Consider the following 24,763-nt stretch of genomic DNA (forward strand, 5'->3'; position numbering starts at 1 on the left):
CCTGCAGAGCAAACACACACACGCCTGTGTCTACACTACGTTCTCACTGCAGGGAGTGCCTGCAGAGCAAACACACACACGCCTGTGTCTACACTACGTTCTCACTGCAGGGGGTGCCTGCAGAGCAAACACACACACGCCTGTGTCTACACTACGTTCTCACTACAGGGGGTGCCTGCAGAGCAAACACACACACACGCCTGTGTCTACACTACGTTCTCACTACAGGGAGTGCCTGCAGAGCAAACACACATGCCTCTGTTCCCTTCCCCAATCTCACATACCCGCACACACAAATAAACATGCACGCACACACACACACACACACACACACAACCCTCTCTATGCCCTTCCCAAATCACACATCCACACACAACCCACTTTCCCCCTCACCCTTCAGTGCCCACTCTCCTCATCAGCCCTGACATGACGGCTCCCCGCGGGGGTGAAATAAAAATGGGGGATAGCTTATTAAATATCCGCGCCCAAATAATTAACTCGCTGGCAATTTACTGGAATCTCTGGTATCAGCAGAACTTAGCCTAACCTCAGCAGTAAGGACCCAACACAGTCATTACGAACACACACGCACACATACACACACACACACTGCGGGAGTATGAACCGCTTTGGGCCTGGGGTTTGGGCCTGGGGTAGACAGTTGGGGCGTACAGTTAAGTGGTGTATCTGTGTGTGACTTGACACTCTGGGCGTTTCTCCCCCTCTACTCCACTCCCGCTGAGGAGAAACTGTTTATGTACTTTGACACGGCCAATGTGACGAGCACATAAAGTATGTCTGGAGGGGCCTGGTTTAGACTCCCACAGCAATCAGCCTCCATGTTCCTTTATGGCAATGCCAAATATGTTGTTATAGTAACCCTTTATAATTGATTGGCCCGCGAGCCATTTTAAAGCAGGTGTGCTTTCTCCTCGCTGTTTGAAACCTCTCCCAAAATGGTGGGGAAAGGTTGTTTGACTAAGTCCTGTTGAGCTCTTGTTTTGTTTACAGACAAGTGTTTTTATTTTGACTAAGGGGCAGATGTTTATTTTTTTATGGGGTGCCTTGCCCCTTATTCCTTAATCAAGTCCTGAATTGGTTGTAAAATTATTCAAATGTTTTATGTCTTTGAAAGCGGTTGATGACTGTACATATTTTTCACCATCAGCATATACAACATTCAAACGTAGGTCTCTGCCAGGTTCCACCTTGTCTGTCTGTCTCCCTCGCTCTTCTTGGTATTTTCAGCTATAAACTGGAGCTGAACACTTGAGCCGTGAGTTCCAGATTCTGAAAGCAGGATCAAGAATCCTCTTCTGGGTTAAAGTTTATTCCAGTATACGGCGCCATTACCTGCTTTGTGACGTTGATGGCATGTTGCGACGCTGTTAAACTGCTGTAATACTGTGTGGCTGGCTCTGACATACTCCACAACATTAAACGCTCCTTCACTGATGTAGTCATGTTACTTTCTAGCGCTAGCCGTAATAATGGGAGGAGAGCCTTGTCGATGAGGGGAAGTTTTAAAACTGATCGCTATTGATATACATATTCAAAATATAATTTTAACACTATCCTCGCTCTCTGCCGTACTCTACCCTTTCCCAATCTCCATTTTGCTACATCCTTCATCCCCTCTTCTCTCTCAACGTACTCTCCCCTCTATTCTCTCTTCCTCTCCATATCCCCATCCCCCTCTTTCTCCTTATCTTCCCATGTTCCCCCTCTTTCTCCTCTATTCTCCCTTCTCCCTTACTCACTCTTCATTTCCCCCCCTCTTTCTCCTCTATTCTCCCTTCTTCATTACTCCCCCCTCTTTCTCCTATCCTCCCTTCTCCCTTACTCACTCTTCATTTCCCCCCCTCTTTCTCCTCTATTCTCCCTTCTTCATTACTACCCCCCTCTTTCTCCTATCCTCCCTTCTCCCTTACTCACTCTTCATTTCCCCCCCTCTTTCTCCTCTATTCTCCCTTACTCACTCTTAATTTCCCCCCCTCTTTCTCCTCTATTCTCCCTTCTCCCTTACTCACTCTTCATTTCCCCCCCTCTTTCTCCTCTATTCTCCCTTCTTCATTACTACCCCCCTCTTTCTCCTATCCTCCCTTCTCCCTTACTCACTCTTCATTTCCCCCCCTCTTTCTCCTCTATTCTCCCTTACTCACTCTTCATTTCCCCCCCTCTTTCTCCTCTATTCTCCCTTCTCCCTTACTCACTCTTCATTTCCCCCCCTCTTTCTCCTCTATTCTCCCTTCTCCCTTACTCACTCTTCATTTCCCCCCTCTTTCTCCTCCCTTCTCCCTTACTCACTCTTCATTTCCCCCCTCTTTCTCCTCTATTCTCCCTTACTCACTCTTCATTTCCCCCCTCTTTCTCCTCTATTCTCCCTTACTCTTCATTGCCCCCCCTCTTTCTCCTCTATTCTCCCTTACTCACTCTTCATTTACCCCCCCTCTTTCTCCTCTATTCTCCCTTACTCACTCTTCATTACTCCCCCCCTCTTTCTCCTCTATTCTCCCTTACTCACTCTTCATTACTACCCCCCTCTTTCTCCTCTATTCTCCCTTACTCACTCTTCATTACTCCCCCCCTCTTTCTCCTCTATTCTCCCTTACTCACTCATTAATTTCTCCCCCTCTCCAGGTCAGAGGAGGCCAACAAGGCGTTCTCGGCAGCGGTCCAGATGCATGATGTCCTGGTGAAGGCCTGGGCCATGTGGGGGGACTACCTGGAGAACATCTTCGTTAAGGAGCGCCAGCTGCACCTGGGTGTCTCCGCCCTCACTTGCTACTTGCACGCCTGCCGACATCAGAACGAGAGCAAGTCACGGAAGTACCTGGCCAAGGTGGGTTAGAGATGGAGTTCTGCTCGTGTGATCCAAGCACAACTGAGCTGGAGTTATATGCCTCATGAGGAACAGCTACTAGTAACCTTCCAGCTTCTGTGAAGGACATGGCTCTAGCATGCCATCATTCGGTGTAAGCAACTGCTAATATTATGGATCACAAATGGTGAAAATGCTAGAGTTACGTTTATTTGCTTGCCTTGCCTTGCAACTTCACCTGTGAAGGTCTCACACGGATGAACAGGAAAGCACTTGTGAACTTAAACCCACAAATGGTTTTCAGTGTGTAGGAGTTATTTTCATTTAGACATAATTTAGACTCCACTGGGCTGTAACTAAGAGAAAGCACTTCCTCTTTCTGATTGTTTGCGTGGCGCACCTATGTCAAAGAAACACCATCTATTCTTCACCACCAATCACTACTATAGTCTCCTTTTCTCTAGGGAAGGGATTATCAACTAGATAAAGTCTGAGGACGATTTTTTTTCTTGAGTGGATGGTCAGGGGGTCGGAACATATCAACAAATAATTTGTAGACTGCAAATTGACTGCCCGAAGCCGAAACAACAGATATAATATTTGTCTAAAACGTAATAATTTCAAACCTTGCATACATTTGTGTATGAGTACATGTATCTCTCTATTATGCGTGGGAATATTTTGGAACTTAGAGCGGATTTGCCCCCCAACATGCAACAATTTTAGTATTTGGAAATCAGTCATTTGAAATGAATTCATTAGGCCCTAATCTATCGCTTTCACATGACTGGGAATGAATGATCAGATGCCATAAAAAAAAAAGAAGTTTGGCGTGGGTCAGAAAACCAGTCAGTATCTGCTGTGAACACCATTTACCTCATGCAGTGCGACACACTTCCTTTACATAGAGTTGAACAGGCTGTTGATTTTAGTATGTTGTCCCAATCCTCTTCAATGGCTGTGTGAAGTTGCTGGATATTGGTGGGAACTGGAACATGTCGATCCAGAGCATTCCGAACATGCTCAATAGGTGACATGTCTGAGTATGCAAGCCGTGGAAGAACTGGGACATTTCCAGCTTCCAGGAATTGTGTACAGATCCTTGCAACATGGAGCCATGCATTATCATGCTGAAAGATGAGCTGATGGCGGCGGATGAATGGCACGACAATGGGCTTCAGGATCTCGTCACGGTACCTCTATGTATTCAAATTGCCATAGAAAAAAATGCAATTGTGTTCGTTATCCGTAGCATATGCCTGCCCATACCATAACCCCACCGCCACCATGTGGCCTGTTATAGCTGTCAGGAAGCTTGGCCCCAGTGATGTACTGGGCCCTACGCACTACCCTCTATAGCACGTTATGGTTGAACGCTGAGCAGTTGCCATAGCTGGCGGTGATGCAACCGGTCAGGATGCTCTCGGTGGTGCAGCTGTAGAACCTTTTTGAGGATGCCCATGCCAAATTCTGTCTCCTGAGGGGGAATAGGAGTTGTCGTGCCCTCTTCACGACTGTCTTGGTGTGTTTGGACCATGATAGTTTGTTGATGAGGTGGACACCAAGGAACTTGAAGCTCTCGACCCGCTCCACTACAGCCCTGTTGCTGTAAGTGGGGGTGTGTTCTGCCCTCCTTTTCCTGTAGTCCACGATCAGCTCCTTTTGTCTTGCTCACATTGAGGGAGAGGTGGTTGTCCTAGCACCATGCGGCCAGGTCTCTGATCTACCTATAGGCCGTCCCATCGTTGTCTGATCAGGGCTACCATAGTTGTCGTCTACAAACTTAATGATGGTGTTGGAGTCCTTCTTGGTCACGCACTCGTGGGTAAACAGGGAGTACAGGAGGGGACTAAGCACACACCCCCTGAGGGGGCCCTGTGTTGAGGATCAGGGTGGAAGATGTGTTGCCTACCCTTTACATGTTATTTTTGTTCTATGTATGTGTGTATGCACACACTGAGTGTACAAAACATTAAGGATGAATGCATATTAAAGCTATGATCCCTTATCAATGTCACTTGTTAAATCCACTTTAATCTGTGTCGATAAAGGGGAGGGTACAGGTTAAACTGGGGGGGGGGGGGGCAACAACTCAATATTAGGAAGGTGTCCTTTAATGTTTTCTACACTATATATATATTCATTAATTCTCAGGAAACCTGGCAGTCAAATAAAATGAACCACAGAAAATATTGGTATGCCAGTTGGGGAACCCTGCTCTAGAGGGTCAATCTCATGCTGCACTCTAAAATGACTGAATACAAGTTCACCAGCCACCCCAATTCCCCCTCTGCTTCAGACTGACCATCACCAACAACCAGACCAATCAGTAGTACACACTCTGATCCTTTGATGCTCTCTCTGGAGGTCATGACCTAGCTGACTGTGGTACCAGAAACGGCGGACAGTTGTAGCTAATAGTCCTACAGCAAAGCTATTGCAGGGGGGGTGTTGAATCTTCTGCTCTGTGTTGTAGAAATATGTCCAGGTAAGATGCTGTAATTGGATCCTTCTTGTGTGATGGTGGACATTGGACAGCAGCATAGAAAACACTAAATGGGCAGTAGGGCATCATTAACATGACGATCCCCTGACTCTTTCACCTGTAGTAAAAATGAGAAATGGGACAAAAGTCTCTCCCTCTCCAGTATTAGCTGTGAATATTGGCCGTCACACAAGTACTATAATCAGCTCTTACAGAAATAATCAGGGCCATTAGCTTCCATTTCCTCTGGGCTGGTGTTTCTGGGGGGATAACATTAAACAGTGCACTCTCACACAAGGGGGTGGGGGGGGTGTATGTTGCCCTTGCTATTGTATGGAGAGAGGAGATGGCTGGCCGGGGCTCGGTAACCGGGGATGTGTCCCAAATGGCTCCCTATATAGTGCACTACTTTTGAAAAGTAGTGCACTATATAGGGAATAGCTTTCTGTTTGGGACACATCTTGGGTCTGGTCCTGGCAGCATTTAGAGCCTGATGGATGAGCAGAGATGTCCAGTGATTATCAGTAATTATACACAAGCTGTGTGGCCTAGCTGGCTGGCTGATAGGGGGTGGGGGGGTTAATGTCTCCATCAACAGCCCCCCCAGGAGGGAGTTCACCTGCTCTGTGACCCACTCCTCCCCTTCTCAAAGCGGCTAAAGCTTGCCAAGGAACGCAACCTCCCTCTCACTGTTCATGTGTGCCACTGATCTGAGCTCCAGAGATGGTCTGGTGATGATATTACAGGCAATTAAGCCCTTTAGTCACCATTTGAAATGTTGATGTAATTTGTGTCCATGCTGCCTGAGCTCGCCAGCAACCTCCCTCTAACGGTGTCACTGTTCTCTCTCCTGCCCCCCATTCCCAGGTGCTGTGGCTGCTGAGCTTTGATGACAAGAACACCCTGGCGGATGCTGTGGACAAGTACTGCATCGGGGTGCCGCCCATCCAGTGGTTGGCATGGATACCACAGCTCCTGACCTGCCTGGTGGGGTCAGAGGGCAAACCCCTGCTCAACCTCATCAGCCAGGTACGTCAACCTGTGTACCTACGGCACACCTGTGACCACTCACAACACCCGTACCCACAGAGATCCTATTCAATGAAGTTGTAATATGTAATTCTACGCCTGTACCCACCTCCCATCCATAGAATAAGCCCATCTGTCTACAGCACAGCCCGTTATAATTCTAGAGTAGAAAAAAGGAAAGGAAGCAATTGCTGCTCCATAGGTCTTATTCGATTGGTGCTCTTTGGCAAAGGGTTAATTGGTCAACAAAAAAAACAAGGAGCACCAAGGCACTCTTCATATTTTAATTCTATAAAAAGTGCCTTGGTCCTCGTTTTTTATTTTGTTTCTCAACTTTCCTGTACCTGTGACGGACAAGCTAAGGACCTTTCTGTACTACAAGCACTCAGCCCTCCTATCCTCCTCTCCTAAATGTAAATGTTCCCCCATCTGTATCTGGCCTTGCATCTGTCCGTCTGTAAATACTGAGTGGACAGGTGTGTGTATGTGTGTGTGCGCGCAGGCACGTCAGCCTAATCGAGATGGATTAACAGCACTCAGTGCCAGAGTGGCCTCTCTCCAGCACTTTCTATTTATCAAATTAACCATTCAGATTCCTCTCCTCATGTATTGGCTTCCCCTTCCTCCAGTGAGCCCTTTTCAATTATTTATAGAAGGAATGAATATTAAGTTAATATCAAACTCATCCGCAGTGCAGGAACAGAGCTGACAAATAAAGTAAGGGACTAATTTGCTTTCCGTTAATGGAGTATTATTTCCGAGCAATTGAGAGGTGGGAACTTCAAAGACTATTTGGCTACATCAAACACCCCTTATCCACCCAGTAGAGCGGGAAATGGGAGAGAAGAGACAGCGAGGGTGGGAGAAGAGGGAGCGAAGAGATTTATAGATAATCTCTCACGTGAAGTGGAAACACGCTATTCTAAGGCGAGTCAGACAAGCCCACATCATGTGCTTAATGGAATATAAATATGGTTTGTTTAGTTATTAAATCAGGGTTTCTCAACCTTTTTGTAGCCTATTAAGGTAATGGTGAGATCATGGAGAGGTTTATGAATGGCTTTTGCAGTTTGGTATTTGGGGAATGGATGGGTGAAGCATTTTGTCACTCGTCTGCCTTCCTCCTCATCATATGATGAGTGAAGGGTAAAAGGTTGACTGTCTGTAAAAGAGAAAAGCACCTTTTTAATGGATGGAAGCCTTTATCTTAGCGACGCTGAATAATTTAGTGTTGTGGGCGGCGGCCGCACGGCGTGATGCTTTAAAAACAGACAGTGAAATATTAATGAAGGTTAACCCTGAGGAGCAGAGGAGAGATGAATCACAGCGTTAACAGTCCTACAGCGAATCTAATCCCCCTCCAAAATATAACATCCTTCATCTCCCATTAAGAGCCTGATCTCTCCTTACGCTCCTCCTCCTTTCTCTCCTTCTGCCTCATCTTTAATGCCCTGCTAAGCTGCCACTTATCTATCCATCCCTCCATCCTCCTCTCCATCACCCAGCATAGCCCTCCCTCTGTGCTCCTCTGTACTGTTAATGGGAGGCTGAACCAGGGTTAGTGAGGTGTCTCTTTACACCTACAGGTTATTCCTCACCCCTCTGTCAGCAGGGTAGGGGAACAGGGGTGTAGGGTGTCAGTCTAATGGGGCCTGAGAGGAGCTGTGGTCTGGGCTCAACCACCTTGTTGTCTCTGTCATCAAGGCCTCACTGTCACTGTGCATAACTCCCGTGTGTTGAGTTGATCGGCGTTCTATCTCCCACCTAGCAAAAGGTGCTGAGCTCACACCTATGGCTGTCCCCCTTTCAAACTCTTACATCCATCCTGTTTATTCCCTGGATTGTTTGTGTCAAATCGTGTTTGGTTTTCTGAGGTGTCTTGATGACGTCTGTAGAAATGTAGATTATGGAGTGTATAGTTTGCGGATAAAGTTAATGCCGCTGAACTTAGGTCAGTCTCTAGCAGTCTAGGCCAAGGCAACCCTCTAAATTTAGGCACAGAGTTGTTGGAACCTGAAATACCCTCCAGGGTTTCATATCATATCTCCATTACACATTACAGAGCTGCTTGTAGGGTATCAATGTTGGATATTCTTTGGGATTCTCTGCAGCGTACACTCCTCTCCTGTGTGCAATGAGATCTCTGAGGGTAGCTTCTTCTTTGAATGGTAATCTGACCCCCCCCCCCTCCCCCCGCTGTCTGCTAGGTGGGACGAGTGTACCCCCAGGCAGTCTACTTCCCCATCCGCACCCTCTACCTGACGCTCAAGATCGAGCAGAGGGAACGCTACAAGAGCGGTAAGTTGTGTGCGTGCCGGTTTCACCACGGTTTGAACATTAAAGGTGATGTTATGTCCCCTTTTGGACACGAAGGGTATGACTGTGTTTGAAAGCGGCGCTACTGTTGAGTAGCGTATTTATGTATTCACCTTGTAGGTGCAGGAGGGTTCTAGCTCACTGACTTCTTAAAGAAAAGCGTTTATCAAACAAAGCTATGACTTTGTTTTGCAGGCTTTGAAGTGCATTTTAGAACTCATTGTCTTTTTGCTTCCTAATGCCTTTTCTTTTATCTACACTCTCTCCTTTTCTCTTTTCTCATCTTTCTCACATCACTACCCCTCGATTCTGCCTCCACTGTCTTCACACCTCGTTTTTCTCTCTCCCCACCTCTTCCTCCTCTCCTCTCTAGACTCGGGCCAGCAGCAGCCCAGTTCGGTGGGGGCCCAGACCCACTCGGCGTCTGACCCGGGCCCCATCAGGGCCACGGCCCCTATGTGGCGCTGCAGCAGGATCATGCACATGCAGCGAGAGCTGCACCCCACGCTGCTCTCCTCTCTGGAGGGCATTGTGGACCAGATGGTCTGGTTCAGAGAGAACTGGCACGAAGAGGTGAGGCAGGGGCACCTGGTCACCTGGGATGGTGGTGAGAGGGTGTGTGTGTTAGAGGACTGTGTTAGTCAGCGACCCATGAATCCTTCATCCTCCTGAGTATTTATTTATATTCTACTCAGGAATGCAACGGAAATACCGGTGCAGACTGGCCTCCGTAGAGACATTTCTAAACAAATTCAGATTTTTTTAGAAATGGTATGTTAACCCCCAGGTTTAACCACTGTTCAGTTCCCTGGCCACTGGTTTGAACAAGACAACTCTGCATCAACCTCCAACTCCTTCCCTGTATCCACACAACTCTCCCTTCTCTCCTCTGGCTCTCTTGTCAATGCTGTATGACTGAGTACACAGAGCTGCCAATTCCCTGTCCTCCTACACACCCAGGCACTCATCTGTTCTCCTATTTTCCACCACTACCATTAGCCACATCTGTTCAGTCCGGTGCTCCTCTCTACCTGAGTAGTCTGAAGCCCTGTTGAAGGAAGGGCTCTGTCATGTTTCTGACATGGCGAAGCTAAACTGCGACTTTTCCATCCAACCTCCAACACAGCGAGCTTACAGACTGGAAAATGGAAGTGACTGTCAGTGAACGCAACATTTACACAGAGGATTAACTTCTTTTTCCTGAAACACTTTCAGCACCCACCTCTGGAATCACTCCCTCATCTAGAACACTATATCCTACCCCCCTATAGAAACCTTGACTGGTTTCTATAAACCGGGAGAGCGCTGACATAATACAAGCTTCCAAATGCAACTCGCCGGTGCTGCAAAGTGCTTTAGCAATGCTGCGTGGGAGAGGGGGGGGTAGTAGTGTCTGTGCTCGGGGCTGCAGTCCGTTCCATTGGTTAAACCTGGACAGAGGAACACCGTGGGAACAACCTCACCTGGATACACCTGCCTGGGGAGAGGAGTTTTCAGTAGGGGGGGGGGCTATTGGAAAAGGAGGGAGGGTTGGCAGATTAGGGGGGTAAGGTGAGCTTGTGGGTGGCATATTTTGCTCACTATCAGCATTTTTAGGGTCAGAAACAGTGTATTATACATTATCAATATCTTCCTCCCCCCTTCCCATCCAGGTCCTGAGACAGCTCCAGCAGGGTCTGTTTAAGTGCTACTCGGTGGCGTTCGAGAAGAGCGGTGCCGTGTCGGACGCCAAGATCACGCCGCACACGCTGAACTTCGTCAAGAAGCTGGTGAGCACTTTTGGCGTGGGGCTGGAGAACGTCTCCAACGTTTCCACCATGTTCTCCAGCGCGGCGTCTGAGTCGCTCGCCCGCCGAGCCCAGGCCACCGCTCAGGACCCGGTCTTCCAGAAGATGAAGGGACAGTTCACCACAGGTACACACTGCTCTAACCTCATGTAGTTTGTTACTTCTGCTAGGTTAATTATTTCCCTATTATTGATTTCATTTTAAAGAAATATAACTCACTTTTGGAATCTTACTAACAGTGTTGACCCATAGGAGTGTAGGGGTAAATCTCAAATCACACCCTATTCCTTATGCAGTGCTCCGTCTCATTCTAGCCATAGCCAGACATAACCAAGCTGCCAGATGTAGCCACGCTGTGTGCATCAGCAGGCCTGGGTTATTTTTCACCAGGCAGAAACAACAGAACAGTGTTGTTCCGGAACGTAATTGGGGCTTCTGAACCAGATGATTTGATTTAATGGAGGGCTGACGTATGTGTGTGTGTGCGTGTTTGCTGGGCTGGTTTGGGGTGTTGATTACACAGGCATTACACAGCTCTGCTAATCCAACCCACTGACTTGCCCTCCAGGCCTGTTTAGCGGTCATTTGGGTACATACAGGCACAGCATGTGGAGAAGATCAAAACGGTGCTTACTGGTACTGCAGCTCCAATGAGAGTTCAGTTTCAACTGAAGGATGTTTAATAGCAGTAAGAGAAACTATTGAAAACTATAGATTTTTTTTATTGTGGCCTTTGTATTTGACCTCAGCAACTGTTGTAACTCAAATCATCAGCCTACCACATACTGCTTTCATAACAATACCTTGGAAACAGTTATGCAGAAGTTAATTTGAATCATGAAGCGCTCCGTTTATCTCTCGTATGCATGTATTTGTGCATGTTAGTCAGCGACCCATGAGACAGACCCTCATTCTCCTGAGTATTTATTTATATTCTACTTAGGAATGCAACAGACAGACAGGTGCAGACTGGCCCACGTAGAGACATTTCTAAAAAACAAATTATTTTTTGGAAATAGTACGTTAACCCCCAGGTTTAACCACAGTTCAGTTCCCTGGCCACTGGTTTAAACTAAGAATTTCTGCTGCAACCTCCAACTCCTTCCCTGTATCCACACAACTCTCCCTCCTCTCCTCTGGCTCTCTTCTCAACACTGTATGACTGAGTACACACACACAGAGCTGCTCATTCCCTGGCCTCCCTCTGTTCCCCCTCTTTTCCACTTCTGTTTTCCCCTCCACCAGACTGGAGAGGCTAGCTGAGCTAATGTGTCTGGCTAAGGTACTGCATGTTGACTGGGCAGGGAGAGGGAGAGAGGCTAGCTGGGCTAATGTGTCTGGCTAAGGTACTGCATGTTGACTGGGCAGGGAGAGGGAGAGAGGGCCAGAGAATAGAGAGCGAGAGAATGAAAATAAAATACAAAAGAGGGAAAGATAATTGAGTAATGGAGAAATTGAAAATTAGGAACACGAGCCTATGAGAGAGATGGAAAGCGGTAGAAGGGGAGCGTGTGGCATTCATTCATGTTACCAGATGTGTGGGTACTGGGTGCCAGCTGTGTTGGCTCGGCCAGGCGTCACCGGAGCTCCGACTCACAGGGTGCCTGCCGTCGCTCCCCAGCTGTACCCACGCCAACCGAGCGCCGCAGAGAAACCCGACAAGCCTCCGGAGCGGAACAAACAGGGTTTACAGCCCCGCACTTCTGCTGCTGCCGAGCAGCCAGCCTCGCTGCGTTACCCGCTCCCTCCCTCGCTTTCCCTGGGTTTGTGGGCCGGAAAATCTGTGTTTATGTGCGCACACATAACATTAGTCAGAGGGGACGGGGACGGGGACGGGGGGGGGGGGGCATTCAAATCCAATTATGGGGAATGCTCTTTGCACGAGGTACTGTTTTCTAAATGGATTCACTCCAAAGCTCTCTGCTTGTCAGATCCCTGGAAAAAAATATTTGAAATAACTTCACTGTTCACAGCAGCCAGCGCATGTTTTCAGCTACAATATGTTCACCTATCTCTGTCAGGCTCTCAAACTACAGTACATTGGCCACATGGCATGTGAATGCTCTTGAGTTTTTCAAACAATTTTCACACTGAAATAACTTTTCTGTAAAAGGACATTTTACTTGGCTATGAGAAACACTCTGATAGGATTTTCTTATTTTGTCTGATGGGTTGTGCAGGTGAACATACAGAAATAAGTCTCCCTGCACTGAATCTACCGGACTAAACATTTTCTATTTTTATCAATAACAAATATAGCAGTTCAACACACAATCACACCAGTAGCCTTCTGCACTGCTGTTGTTGTATGAGACTGATTGGCTCTGAGGTCCAGACAGCCAACCAGTGGCCATCCAGCCGTTACATCTATTGCTGAACAAACCACTGAGTATAACTCACCTGAGACTTCCTGCTGCTGCGATAAAGTCTAGTGGCTATTTATAGAGACGGACCACTGTGGTTCTCTGGTTATGGGGAGGGGAGGGGAGGGGGGGGGAGCAGGGAGAGGGCAGTGAAAGAGGGCGTGTTACATGCCTCCTAGTGTTCCAGTCTCCGGTCAGGGAGAAGGTAGCAGTTTTAGGAGACTATGGATCAGAGAGAAGGGGGCTTGTTGTTAACAGAAGCATGAGATGACTGATCAGCGGTCAGTGAAAAAAGGAGCTGAAATAGCCCTCCTCCTTACTTCTGCTCTGACTCAGGTTCTACTATATGGCCAAGCTCCAATGTGTCAAAATGTGTTATATTTTCAGCTCTCCTATTATTTCCTATTTTTACATCACAAAACAATTGAGATGGTGATGAATTCTTGTAAAATGAAGACAGCCACAGTTCATGTATTCTATTTGTAGGTTATATATACTTTTATGCTGCTGAATCATTGGCAATTCAATAAGACTAGCCTAATTCACCGTTTCCCCTAGGCTAGCAAACAGCAGGCAGGTAAAATGGATGCTACGAAGGAACATTGGATTTAAAAAAAAAAGGTTTATTTAAAGTGTAAGAGTTCACTCCGAAAGAGGTTTGAAATGGCAAGGCCTTTCATTCTCTGATACACTTTCATGGTTTCATTACAACAAGCAAAGCACAACAGGCTTGTAATAATGGAGCAGGTTTGTACCTGTTTGATAAAGATGTCCTGGGGCCATCACCGTGGCTCCCTTTCTGCTTGCACCTTTTGTTCTACCGTTCCCTCCCAAGAATATGCACAATGTCAGTTGTGTCTTGAATATGAAATGTAAACCCTTGTGATTGTATCAGTAGACTAGCTCCATGGGGGACTGGGTGGAAAACGTACAGCACTTTGGTTGATATGGCAACGAAGCGCTTATTTCTGCCTCTTTAGCATTGGTTCTTTTCAGTCTCAGCTTTGCTGTCATTGGTCATTTATCTTATTGCCTTATTTCCATCTGTCAATCTGACCATTTTTGAGCTCTCTTTGACCCTTAATAGATAAACCAGGTGAACCCAAACTTTGAATTTCATAGTTGTCAGTCTAGGCTTTGGTGTTGGCTTCCTTCTAATCTAACAGGTTGTCTACCTCCGCTTAATAATAACCTCCTGCTGGTCATCTGTCTCCATGCAGACTTTGACTTCAGCGTGCCTGGCTCCATGAAGCTCCACAACCTCATCTCTAAGCTCAAGAAGTGGATCAAGATCCTGGAGGCCAAGACCAAGCAGCTGCCCAAGTTCTTCCTGATCGAGGAGAAGTGTCGCTTCCTTAGCAACTTCTCAGCCCAGACCGCCGAGGTGGAGATCCCTGGGGAGTTCCTCATGCCCAAACCCACACACTATTACATCAAGATCGCACGGTGAGGAGGGTGCACGTTTATATAGAAAGTATGTGCACACACATGTGTTACACATCCATTACCTCCAGGTACTAACTGTGTGTGGCGTTTCCTTCAGGTTCATGCCCAGAGTGGAGATAGTCCAGAAACACAACACGGCAGCACGACGTCTCTACATCAGAGGTCACAATGGGAAGATCTACCCCTACCTGGTGATGAACGATGCCTGTCTGACTGAGTCCCGCAGGGAGGAGAGGGTCCTGCAGCTACTGAGGCTGCTCAACCCCTGTCTGGAGAAGAGGAAGGAGACCACCAAGAGACACCTCTTCTTTACTGGTATGACACACACTGGGCTAGCTCTCTCCACCGTCTCTAGTCTCAGACCACCAAGAGACGCATTATTCCTGGGACAACTCTCTGGACTATTGTTTTACGTCTGTCTGGTCTCCTTCCCTGTCCTCTGCTCTTTCATATATCATTCTACAGGTCTGTCTGGTCTCTCCTTCCCTTTCCTCTCTGACTCTCCTCTTTCATATATCATTCTACAGGTCTGTTTCTCTCATTTTCTTCTTGGCAGGCCAGTTTTTTTGACAGGCAGTCTAAAATCTCCTCTCTGTGTATCTTGGGCTCTCAACCCAGGAATAGAGAATTCAAGGAGCGAGTAGAAATGTCAAGTGTAGCTCAGTCTAAACTGTTTTTCCAAGGGCATGTCTATACAGTCCGATAAGGCAGGCGGGTGATGTTTAAATCCTAGCAACCTCTTTAGTTGTACTGTACATGTGGTTTTCTTTAAAGAAAAATATGGCAGAGGAGAGGGGAATGGGAGAAATGAAATTGAGGTGAATTGTCGACATGTGTCAGGGCAGAGAATGTCAGTGAGTGAATGAAATAAGATGCAAGGTTATTCCCACGGGAGGCTGGCTGGGAGATTGAATCTAAATTGCCTTTCTGTGATTGATTTATCAGTATTATGGTGAACCACTTCCAGGTCAGAGGTCAAGGGCATCCTCATGGGGGGGCTACATACTTCTGGTCTGATGACCTAAAGAAGTGCATTTCAAAATAGAATAAGAGGGCTCATGTCTTTCCTTTCATCTGATCTGAAGAGATGGGATAGACATTTAGAGAGACTGAGTATACAAAACTTTAGGAACACCTTCCCAATATTGAGTTGCACAACCCCTTTTGCCATCAGAACAGCGTCAGTTCATTGGGCCATGGACTCTACAAGGTGTTGAAAGCGTTCCACAGGGATGCTGGCCCATGTGGACTCCAATGCTTCCCACAGTTGTGTCAAGTTGGTTGGATGTTCTTTGGGTGGTGGACCATTCTTGTTAAACAAGGGAAACTGTTGCGTGTGAAAAACCCAATACCGTAACAGTTCTTGACACACTCAAACCTATGCGCCTGGCACCTACTACCATGCCCCGTTCAAAGTCACTTAAAACTTGTCTTGCACATTCACCCTCTGAATGGCACACATGCACAATTCATATCTCAAGCCTTAAACATCCTTTAACCCGTCTCCTCCCCTTCATCTACACTGAAGTGGATTTAACAAGTGACTTCAATAAGGGATAATAGCTTTTACCTGGTCAGTATGTCATGGAAAGAGCAGGTGGTCTTAATGTTTTGTTCACTCATTGTAAATTAGATGGGTTATACATTAGAGGGGGATGGGAGAGACTCATTCGCTCTCTCTCACAATCCCATTGTATACACAATTTCCTTTCCTGTCCTCCCCCAGTTTTCCTTCCATCCAGATGTTTGCCCACTCTCCCTCTCAGCGACTGATTGGGTTGTTTAAGAGGGAATGTGGACTTCTGTGGTCCCTCTCCCTCCCTTTCCCTACGTGAAATGTGTTCGGTTGGTGGTTTACCATGTTATGTAAATGTTTCCGTGGGTGTGATTTACATTCCAGGTTCTGTCCTCTGAACCTCTAGTAACCCTAGTGTTACCTCTTGTGTTGACACATCTTAGGTCAGATATGTAGACCTGTTGTGCAGTGTTGGGTGTACTAGTTTACTTTACACAGTGTATTGAAATGAAGATGGCTTGTTTTGCCTTGGAAAATGTAGATGTTTAGTATTGCAATGTTGTATTGAGGTGGCTTTCTCTGTCCCTCTCTCGCCCTCCAAGGTTAGGTTGTATACAGTGTATGGATGTGTGTAATCAGTTTACCATCTTATTAAATTGTGCTTACTCTCCCCCTTCCTATCTCTCCAGTCCCCAGGGTGGTAGCTGTGTCTCCTCAGATGCGTCTGGTAGAGGACAACCCATCATCTCTGTCTCTGGTGGAGATCTATAAGCAACGCTGTGCCAAGAAAGGCATTGAGCACGACAACCCCATCTCACGCTACTACGACCGCCTGGCTACTGTACAGGCTAGAGGCACACAGGCCAGCCACCAGGTACTGTCTGGAACATACGCATGGAGACACACAAATACAACGACTGTCTGGCTACTGTACAGACCAGTGGCACACTGGCCAGCCACCAGGTACTGTCTGGAACACACAGACACACTCCCTCTGACTCGAACCTCCCCTGTCCCCACCAGGTGCTGCGTGACATTCTGAAGGAGGTGCAGGGGAACATGGTACCTCGCAGCATGCTGAGGGAGTGGGCGTTACACACCTTCCCCAACGCTACAGACTACTGGACCTTCAGAAAGATGTTCACCATCCAGCTGTCTCTCATCGGCCTGGCTGAATTCATGTTACACCTCAACCGCCTCAACCCTGAGATGCTGCAAATAGCACAGGTAGGGGGAGAGCGACGAGCGCACACACACACACACCTGGACATACACACACAGACACGTGCATGCACACACACTAGGGCTTGGTGACATCATATCACGATTTTTCAAATCTTGATGGTATTTTATGCCTTTTAATAATAAGAGCTCTGAATATGCTTTATGGGTAGTTCATGACCCCAGGGTGGCAACACATACATTCTAAATGATTTCAATGGGTCTTTCTCCATTCTGATTGTTTTATACTGTTCAATCCAACTTCATTTCCACACTGCCACACAGGGCTGCATGATATTGGCAAAAAACCTAGGCCTAGTTAATTGGTGAACTGTTGGAGTCATAGAAATATAATGATAAACTATAGTTTATATGTAGTGGGCAGCGCCTTGATACATTGTTTTGACATGACAACGAATGAAGAAGCCAGGGAGGAATTATTGAGAGGGTAGGAAGCAAAGTGTTGGTCAGTGTTTCCAGGGGACCCTAATTCGATGTTACATTACGTAGCTAGCGAACATTCATGCTTCGCCTAGTCCTCTCTGATTTAAAAGATACCGTGATTGAGCAACTGCTCTCCATTGAGTGACAAGGGCAGGGCAGGGCATGCAGCAGGAGAGGGAGAAAGACGACTCGAGGAGCAACCAGCTAACTATAAAAATGGACATTACATTCGCCGGAGTTTCATATCACATTTTTACAAACCAAACATTGAAATACCGTTATGGAAGGAAAAGTTTATCAAATTCAACTGGTCCGTTCATTTCTCCTGGTATAAGGTAAAATATGGTTTACCGCCCAACCCTAACACACACAGATAAACGCATACTCACACTCATAAAAGCGTGTACACACACACACACACCTAACCCAGCCAAGGACACGTGGCGAAGGGAATTTGAAGCAGTCTGTCAAAGGAGGATTCATGTCAAGGAGACTAATTCAGTATGGAGATGTTCCTCCTCAGATTCATTGGAGATGCGCATCGCTCTGACTGGTAATATGCATGACTTCCTCTCTATGACATCAATGCAGCCCTGTCAGTCAGTGAGCCTCTATGGGACGATGCTGTTTTGACAGTCAGTCTTATTCCGACTCTTTGCTCTGCTATCAGAGACCATTCAATATAAAGAGCCCAGAGTGTGTGTCGCACCGGAGCAGTGGTACACACACGCGCGCACGGTCCTTTCGGAGGGCAGAGAGTATATCTCTGAAAGTCATTATTAAAGATGATTGTGTGGAACAGACGGACAGCCTCCTCTCCTTTCCCCTCTCCTCTTCTATGATCTGCTGACAGGCGTTTCACTGGGCAGCTAAGCGGACGCATTAAGCCCCCTCTCTGCCTGTTCCACGCCATAGATCCCATTAGCCACAGGCAGGATTACACGCACGCACACACGCGCATGCACGCACACTGACACCAGCATATCAAGGACATTACTGACATGTGTAACCACTAGCCTAGCCCCAATAAACACCCCAAATAACCCCATATTTTACCCCTAGAATAGTCAGCTTTTCTAACATAGTGCATTGAGATGGTTTGGCCTCTGCCTGCCCCCATCCTCAGAGTATGGATTGTAATGTCACCTCCCTCGTATTGTTGACTCAGTCTATTGATACAGCGTCAAAGTGGATTAGCAGTCACCTGTTAATGTGTTATTATTCAGGACCCTGCCTCAGTCCGGAGCCAGAGAAGTTTCTCTCTGAGCTTCTCTGATCCTCCGGGGGTCTAGCGTCTAACCCTGTTGGGGGAAAAAAACTCAAATGAAATGCTTTTGCCATAAAGCTGTCATAAGCACACTCACTTTCTCCCATAAACAGCTTATCTTCCCAGAATGCTCTTTGCTCTTCATACGGGTCCCTCTTTACACAAATGCAGGCTTAAAGACAAAGTCCTGCTGTATATACTTAACTCCACAGAGAAAGAGGGATGGAGGGATTATGGATGTGCTTGGGGAGATATGTTGTTTTATGGTGCTCTGTCTACAGCAGATCAATAAAAGCAGCCATTTTGTAGTTAAACACTTTACTGGAAGGCAGCTGTATCCTGTCCATGGGTTCTATACAGGAGAAACATGTCCATAGAGAATACCTCAGGAGAACGTTTATAGATGACTTGTCTCAGTGATTGTACACGGTGGAATCCAGACTGGAATCTACAGTGCATTCAGAAAGTTTTCAGACCCCTTGACTTTTTGCACATTTTGTTAGGTAACAGCCTTATTCTAAAATGGATGAAATTGTCATCCCCCCACATCAATCTACACACACTACCCCACAATGACAAAGAAAATACAGGTTTTTAGACATTTGCAAATGTTTTTGTTGTTGAAATATCACATTTTACATCAGTATTCAGACCCTTTACTCTGTACTTTGTGACGCACCTTTGGCATCGAGTTACAGCCTTGAGTCTTCTTGGGTATGACGCTACAAGCTTGGCACACCTGTATTTGGGGAGTTTCTCTGCAGATCCGCTCAAGCTCTGTCAGGTTGGATGGGGAGCGTTGCCTCACAGCTATTTTTAGGTCTCTAGAGATGTTCGATCATGTTCAAGTCTGGGATCTGTCTGGGCCACTCAAGGACATTCATAGATATGTCCCGAAGCCACTTCTGCATTGTCTTGCCTGTGTGCTTAGAGGTCCTGAGCACTCTGGAGCAGGTTTTCATCAAAGACTTTGCTCAATTAATCTTTCCCTCGATCCTGACAAGGCTCTCAGTCCCTGCTGCCGAAAAACATCCCCACAGCATGATGCTAAATCTGTTTCTTGCTTTGTCATTATGGAGTATTGTGTGTAGATTGACGAGGAACATTTTTAATTTAATCCATTTTAGAATAAGGCTGTAATTAACAAAATGTGGAAAAAGTTTACAAATGCACTGTATGAGGCAATATCAGGAAGTGTAGAGACACACACACACACTGATCCTAACCGTTAGACTTCTCTCCTCCAACAGGACACGGGGAAGCTGAATGTGTCTTACTTCCGCTTCGACATCAACGATGCCACTGGTGATCTGGACGCCAACCGGCCCGTGCCCTTCCGTCTGACGCCCAACATCTCAGAGTTCCTGACCACCATCGGCGTCTCTGGCCCCCTCACCGCCTCCATGATCGCTGTGGCACGCTGCTTTGCTCAACCAAACTTCAAGGTAAGCACACACACCTGTTGTACAACAGCAAATTACTTTCATAGTTTGTTAACTATGTTTATTGGACAAGAATAATGAAGCAGCATATCACAGTTTAAATTTTGAAGTCATGGTTGGTGAGAATTATCCTTTACATTGGTAGACCACTACTGTGCACCGCGTAGAACTCACTGGTAGAACCATACACTTGAATTAAGTTTAAAGTGTGAGCGGACTCATTTCTCAATTCTTGTCTTAATTTAGACACTATAATTCTTGATGGATGTTATTCTGTGTGGGTGTTTTACATCCCACAAATGTAAACTTGGAGGGAAATTCACTGAGGCGTATCAAAACAAAAACAACAGCCTCTCAGCCTCAGTCCCAGCTGTGGCAGGAGGAGGGCTGTATATCTATGTTGGTCCTGTAATGATAGGGCATCAGGCAGGCAGCTATATGTCTATGTATAGCTTCATCCTGTAGCTACAGCCAGAGAGGGGCTGCTTCCTTCAGGAGGTGAACAAACTGGGATGTTGAAGACGGGGCTTTTGGATGGAGGGCGTGCAGCGATGCGCACACAGAGAGCTAGAAATACACACACACACACAGAGAGCTGGAGATGTATCCCAGAGGCCACTGCTTTCTTTGGTGGAGTGGTGGTTACACATACTTACTGGGAGAGGAGACGGTTGTTCTGACAAGCAGGCCCTCAACACACCATAAAGTGTGCACAATGAGTGGAGAAGACCGAGTACCCAGCTAGGTGGTTAGCTAGTATTGTGGTCTCTGTATAGTTTATATGGCTGCTGTGTCTAGCCCTACCCAACATGGTGAGTTAACAATACACAGTGGTTTCACAGTATCTCATGGTTCCTGAATTAGTATCAATTCATAGTTTGGTTCCCATAAATAGTCTTGCTAGAGTGCAAGATGCATTTAGCTGCTCCCCATCATTCTCTGTTCTCTCCTCTCCTTCTTCCCCACTAGGTGGACGGCATCCTGAAGGCGGTGCTCCGTGACGAGATCATCGCGTGGCACAAGAAGACCCAGGAGGACACGTCCATGCCCCTGTCCCCAGCAGGCCAGCCTGAGAACATGGACTCCCAGCAGCTAGTGTCCCTGGTGCAGAAGGCTGTGACGGCCATCATGACCAGGCTCCACAACCTGGCCCAGTTCGAGGGAGGGGAGTCAAAGGTCAACACCCTGGTGGCTGCTGCCAACAGCCTGGACAACCTCTGTCGCATGGACCCTGCCTGGCACCCCTGGCTATAAGGGGGGAGAGGAGATGCCTGGCAGCCCTGGTTGTGAGGGGGGGAAAGATTAAGAAGACAATGGACATGATAAAACCTATGAAATGAGGGGGTTCTAATGCATATTATAAACAGAGTGGTTTGAACCCTGGATGCTGATTGACAGACAGCCGTGGTATATCAGACCTTATACCACGGGTATGACAAAATATTTATTTTTACTGCCCTAATTATGTTGGTGACCAGTTTATAATAGTAATAAGGCACCTCCGTCCGGGGGTTGGTGGCGTATGTCCAATAAACTGAACCGGGGCTACGGGCTGTATCCAAGCACGCCTCGTTGCGTCACGCCTAAGAACTGCCCTAGCTGTGGTATTTTGGCCATATACCACACCCCCTCGGGCCTTATTGCTTATGCTGCTCACACAACCATAAGATGTCATCATTGGCCACTGAATAGCGTGACAGGCGCCTTTCACTATTGAGCCACAGAAAAGAGGAAATCATAAGATGTAAACTGGAAGTGAAGAAAATGCTTTTGTCATGTAGAAATGGTTCTGTCAGGTATTATTTTTGAAGCGGGCTTCCTGGTCTCAAGTTGAAAGGATGCAGCGATTTACTGTAGCAAGCAAACAAAGCAAGGGAACGATGTAGCGAAGTTGAGTGCTGCAGAACCAGCCAGTCAACCCATGTTATCAGGAAATAGCCTGGTAAAACCAGTCTGGACACGTTCAGTCTTGTTTAACCAGGCTAATCAGGAAACTCACTATGATGGAGAAACTAAGGCACTCGAACCAAACGTAGTCTGACACATGTTTATTCTGCATCGCCTCTCTCTGTACTTGACTTACTGTGTGTTGTGTATATCATCCCTCCATGAAAATGGAACAGTCCAGGGAGTATTGGAGAAAGTACAGTACTGTTTTATAATGCTCGTTTTGTGTAGAGGTCATATGATTTTCAGTTGACGTTGTAATCGTCTCAACGAGTCTTTTGTAAGTTTACAAGTTGACTCCAGTGAATCAACACAATGTAAAACATATTCTAAGCCCTTCTTTTTGAGTTTGTATTATTATTTAAATACCAAATTATGTGTTTGACGTTTTTTTTATATATCCCTAAAAAATGTAGAATATAATGCTCTTGTGAATAATTATGCTGTGACATTCCTTTTCACTGCCTGGAGTGTGTGTACTGTACAATGTCCGAGCTACTCAAAAGCCATTTTTACTTTAGGTTTTGTTCTATTGCAGCTGTCAGAGGTCTAGATGAGGATATTTTTTTTTTTAAGCTGATTGAATTCCCTTTAGCACAACTGTCTTGCACTCAAGCGTTCAGGTTCAAGACTGTACTCCGTAAGCAGTATCTATACATACAGCATCTCTGTAGTAGCCTATATGAGCTACACTGACATGTTTTTTTGTATGCGTTATCCCCCATTTTTTGTAAAGGTACAGTGCTTTTCGACCAACTGAAGGATTGTTACCTCCTGCCTTGTAAATATGCATTTTGTTTTAATAAAATGCTCTTTTAAATAATTTCCATTTTCTGGAGACCCTTGTTTGTGTGTCGCCATTCAATTTCACGGTAAAGAGAACCAAGTCCTGGATTTGAATTACATATCAAGTCAGACAGTGCATCTCATACCCATTCAGTTACAATAGAGTTGAAGAAATGACACTTCTTTCATGAAAAAAAGACCTTGTCTTACATTGCAGTCGCTACCTCTCACATTGCACACATCATGCTTGGCACAAAGGGAGATCAATCAATCGTGCCACACTTGGACACTGTTTTTTTTTTTTTCTAAATAACTGAAAAATGAAAAGCACTACCTTTAGCTGGTCTGCAGTTTCAAGTAAATCCCTGTTAACATTTTGGCTGAGGGCTATGTGGAGGCAGAATAACCTTGTTTGCCTTTTTTTTGTTCCTCCGCGCCTGCCCCCCCCCCCCGCCATGGAATTCCAGGGGAAGACTACTGAGGTGTGGTCAGCCTCCGCCTCTCCCCTGGCAACTGATTTATCCATGTCCGTATATCTCAGTATGGTCTGGCCTACGCTGAGTTATACTGTCAGCCTGCTCTCCACACTCATAAACCATGTCTTTTAATACTGTAAATGTCTCTTTCTCTCACTTAATCTCACTCTCTTGTCATCCAACTTCTCTTTGTTGCAGCTCTCCCATCTCTCTCTCGCAGTTCACTGTCCACATTTATTGTTTCAGACTACCAACCTGCATTTAACAATGATACTTTATTGCAATCTGTTTGGCAGGTTAAAAACAAGTGGGCCTGAAGCAAGAACAGACTGCCACCCAGGCTACCATCACATCACATGGGGCCTCGCCAGAAAATGTCAAATATGACATCGGAAAGAAAGTATACCACCATGTACTGTATGTCCATATATCATGTTTGATATCCCTTTCCAATGGCACGTAACACTTAACAAACATCTAGGACACCCACGATCCATTTCTCTCTAAACAATAGCATTTGAACTTGTGGGTGTCCTTATTGGCCTTTGTAGTTAAGGCATCCATTTCATGCCTCAGGTGTCTCTTCTGATATGAGGCTGGCAGTGAGATATGAAATTCAACAGCGCACACACACATCACAACAGAGAGATGTGTTGTATCCTGTGTGCTGTGTCCTGGCATGTGTCCCGGCCGGCCTAGGCGTCTGCTGATGTCTAGACTGATATCTGGGAAGAGGATGTGATTGATGCAGACCGGTGGGATTGAAGTGGGGAAGGAAGAAGAGGGAGGGAACATGGTTGCTGGCACTGCCTGGGACTCTAAGGACACACTCAGTGGAATGGAACCTGTCAGGAAGAGCGTCCAGAATTCCCTCTGCTGATATCCGCAATCTGACAATGGGTGGATGGATAAAGCAAGAAAATAAAACATGTTTTGTGCATTGTTAGATTATCTATTAAAGAATTTTAAGGTGTATATCATGAATATAAAATGTTATAATATTTCAAGTCGACATGTTTTACAATAGTACAGCAATCTTACCCTTTATAGTTCACAGCATACTTACATTGTAGTAATTTAGCAGACACTCGACTTGTTAGCATGCTAACAGATACCCATAGACTTATTCATTGTGCTAACACTAGTTAGCATTGGCTCAGAAAACTACCTCAAACTTCCTTCATACTGGACACCGAGACAGTATGGTATCCACGAGTTCATCTGACTCTGGGTAAGTAGATAACGGGCCTGTCTCTGTGTCCAGTAGAGTAGGCCAGTCAAGTTATTCCACACTGATCTCGGCAAACCATTTCTACATGGACCTCGCTTTGTGCACGGGGGCATTGTCATGCCGAAATGGGAAAGGGCCTTCCCCAAACTCTTGTCTCTAAGTTGGAAGCACAGAATCGTCTAGAAT

At 46.3% G+C, this 24,763-nt stretch overlaps 1 protein-coding gene across 5 annotated transcripts in view; it reads left to right on the forward strand.

The window, feature by feature from the left end:
- LOC149974343 (transformation/transcription domain-associated protein) overlaps positions 1-22,907 on the forward strand; it is an 80,870-nt gene extending 57,963 nt beyond the window's left edge. For all 5 annotated transcript variants that reach the window (XM_090211870.1, XM_090211873.1, XM_090211872.1 and 2 more), the window contains 11 exons: positions 2,641-2,842; positions 6,174-6,335; positions 8,543-8,633; positions 9,025-9,224; positions 10,304-10,565; positions 14,022-14,247; positions 14,345-14,562; positions 16,453-16,637; positions 16,787-16,990; positions 19,946-20,140; positions 21,107-22,907. In XM_090211870.1, the coding sequence (XP_090067996.1) occupies positions 2,641-2,842; positions 6,174-6,335; positions 8,543-8,633; positions 9,025-9,224; positions 10,304-10,565; positions 14,022-14,247; positions 14,345-14,562; positions 16,453-16,637; positions 16,787-16,990; positions 19,946-20,140; positions 21,107-21,391 (2,230 nt within the window). In that variant the 3' untranslated portion in view covers positions 21,392-22,907. The remainder of the gene's footprint in view (positions 1-2,640; positions 2,843-6,173; positions 6,336-8,542; positions 8,634-9,024; positions 9,225-10,303; positions 10,566-14,021; positions 14,248-14,344; positions 14,563-16,452; positions 16,638-16,786; positions 16,991-19,945; positions 20,141-21,106) is intronic.
- Positions 22,908-24,763: the final 1,856 nt, after the last annotated feature.

This window comes from Oncorhynchus mykiss, chromosome 20 (assembly GCF_057628025.1).
Source record: "Oncorhynchus mykiss isolate SJ-2025 chromosome 20, ASM5762802v1, whole genome shotgun sequence".
NCBI lineage: Eukaryota > Metazoa > Chordata > Actinopteri > Salmoniformes > Salmonidae > Oncorhynchus > Oncorhynchus mykiss.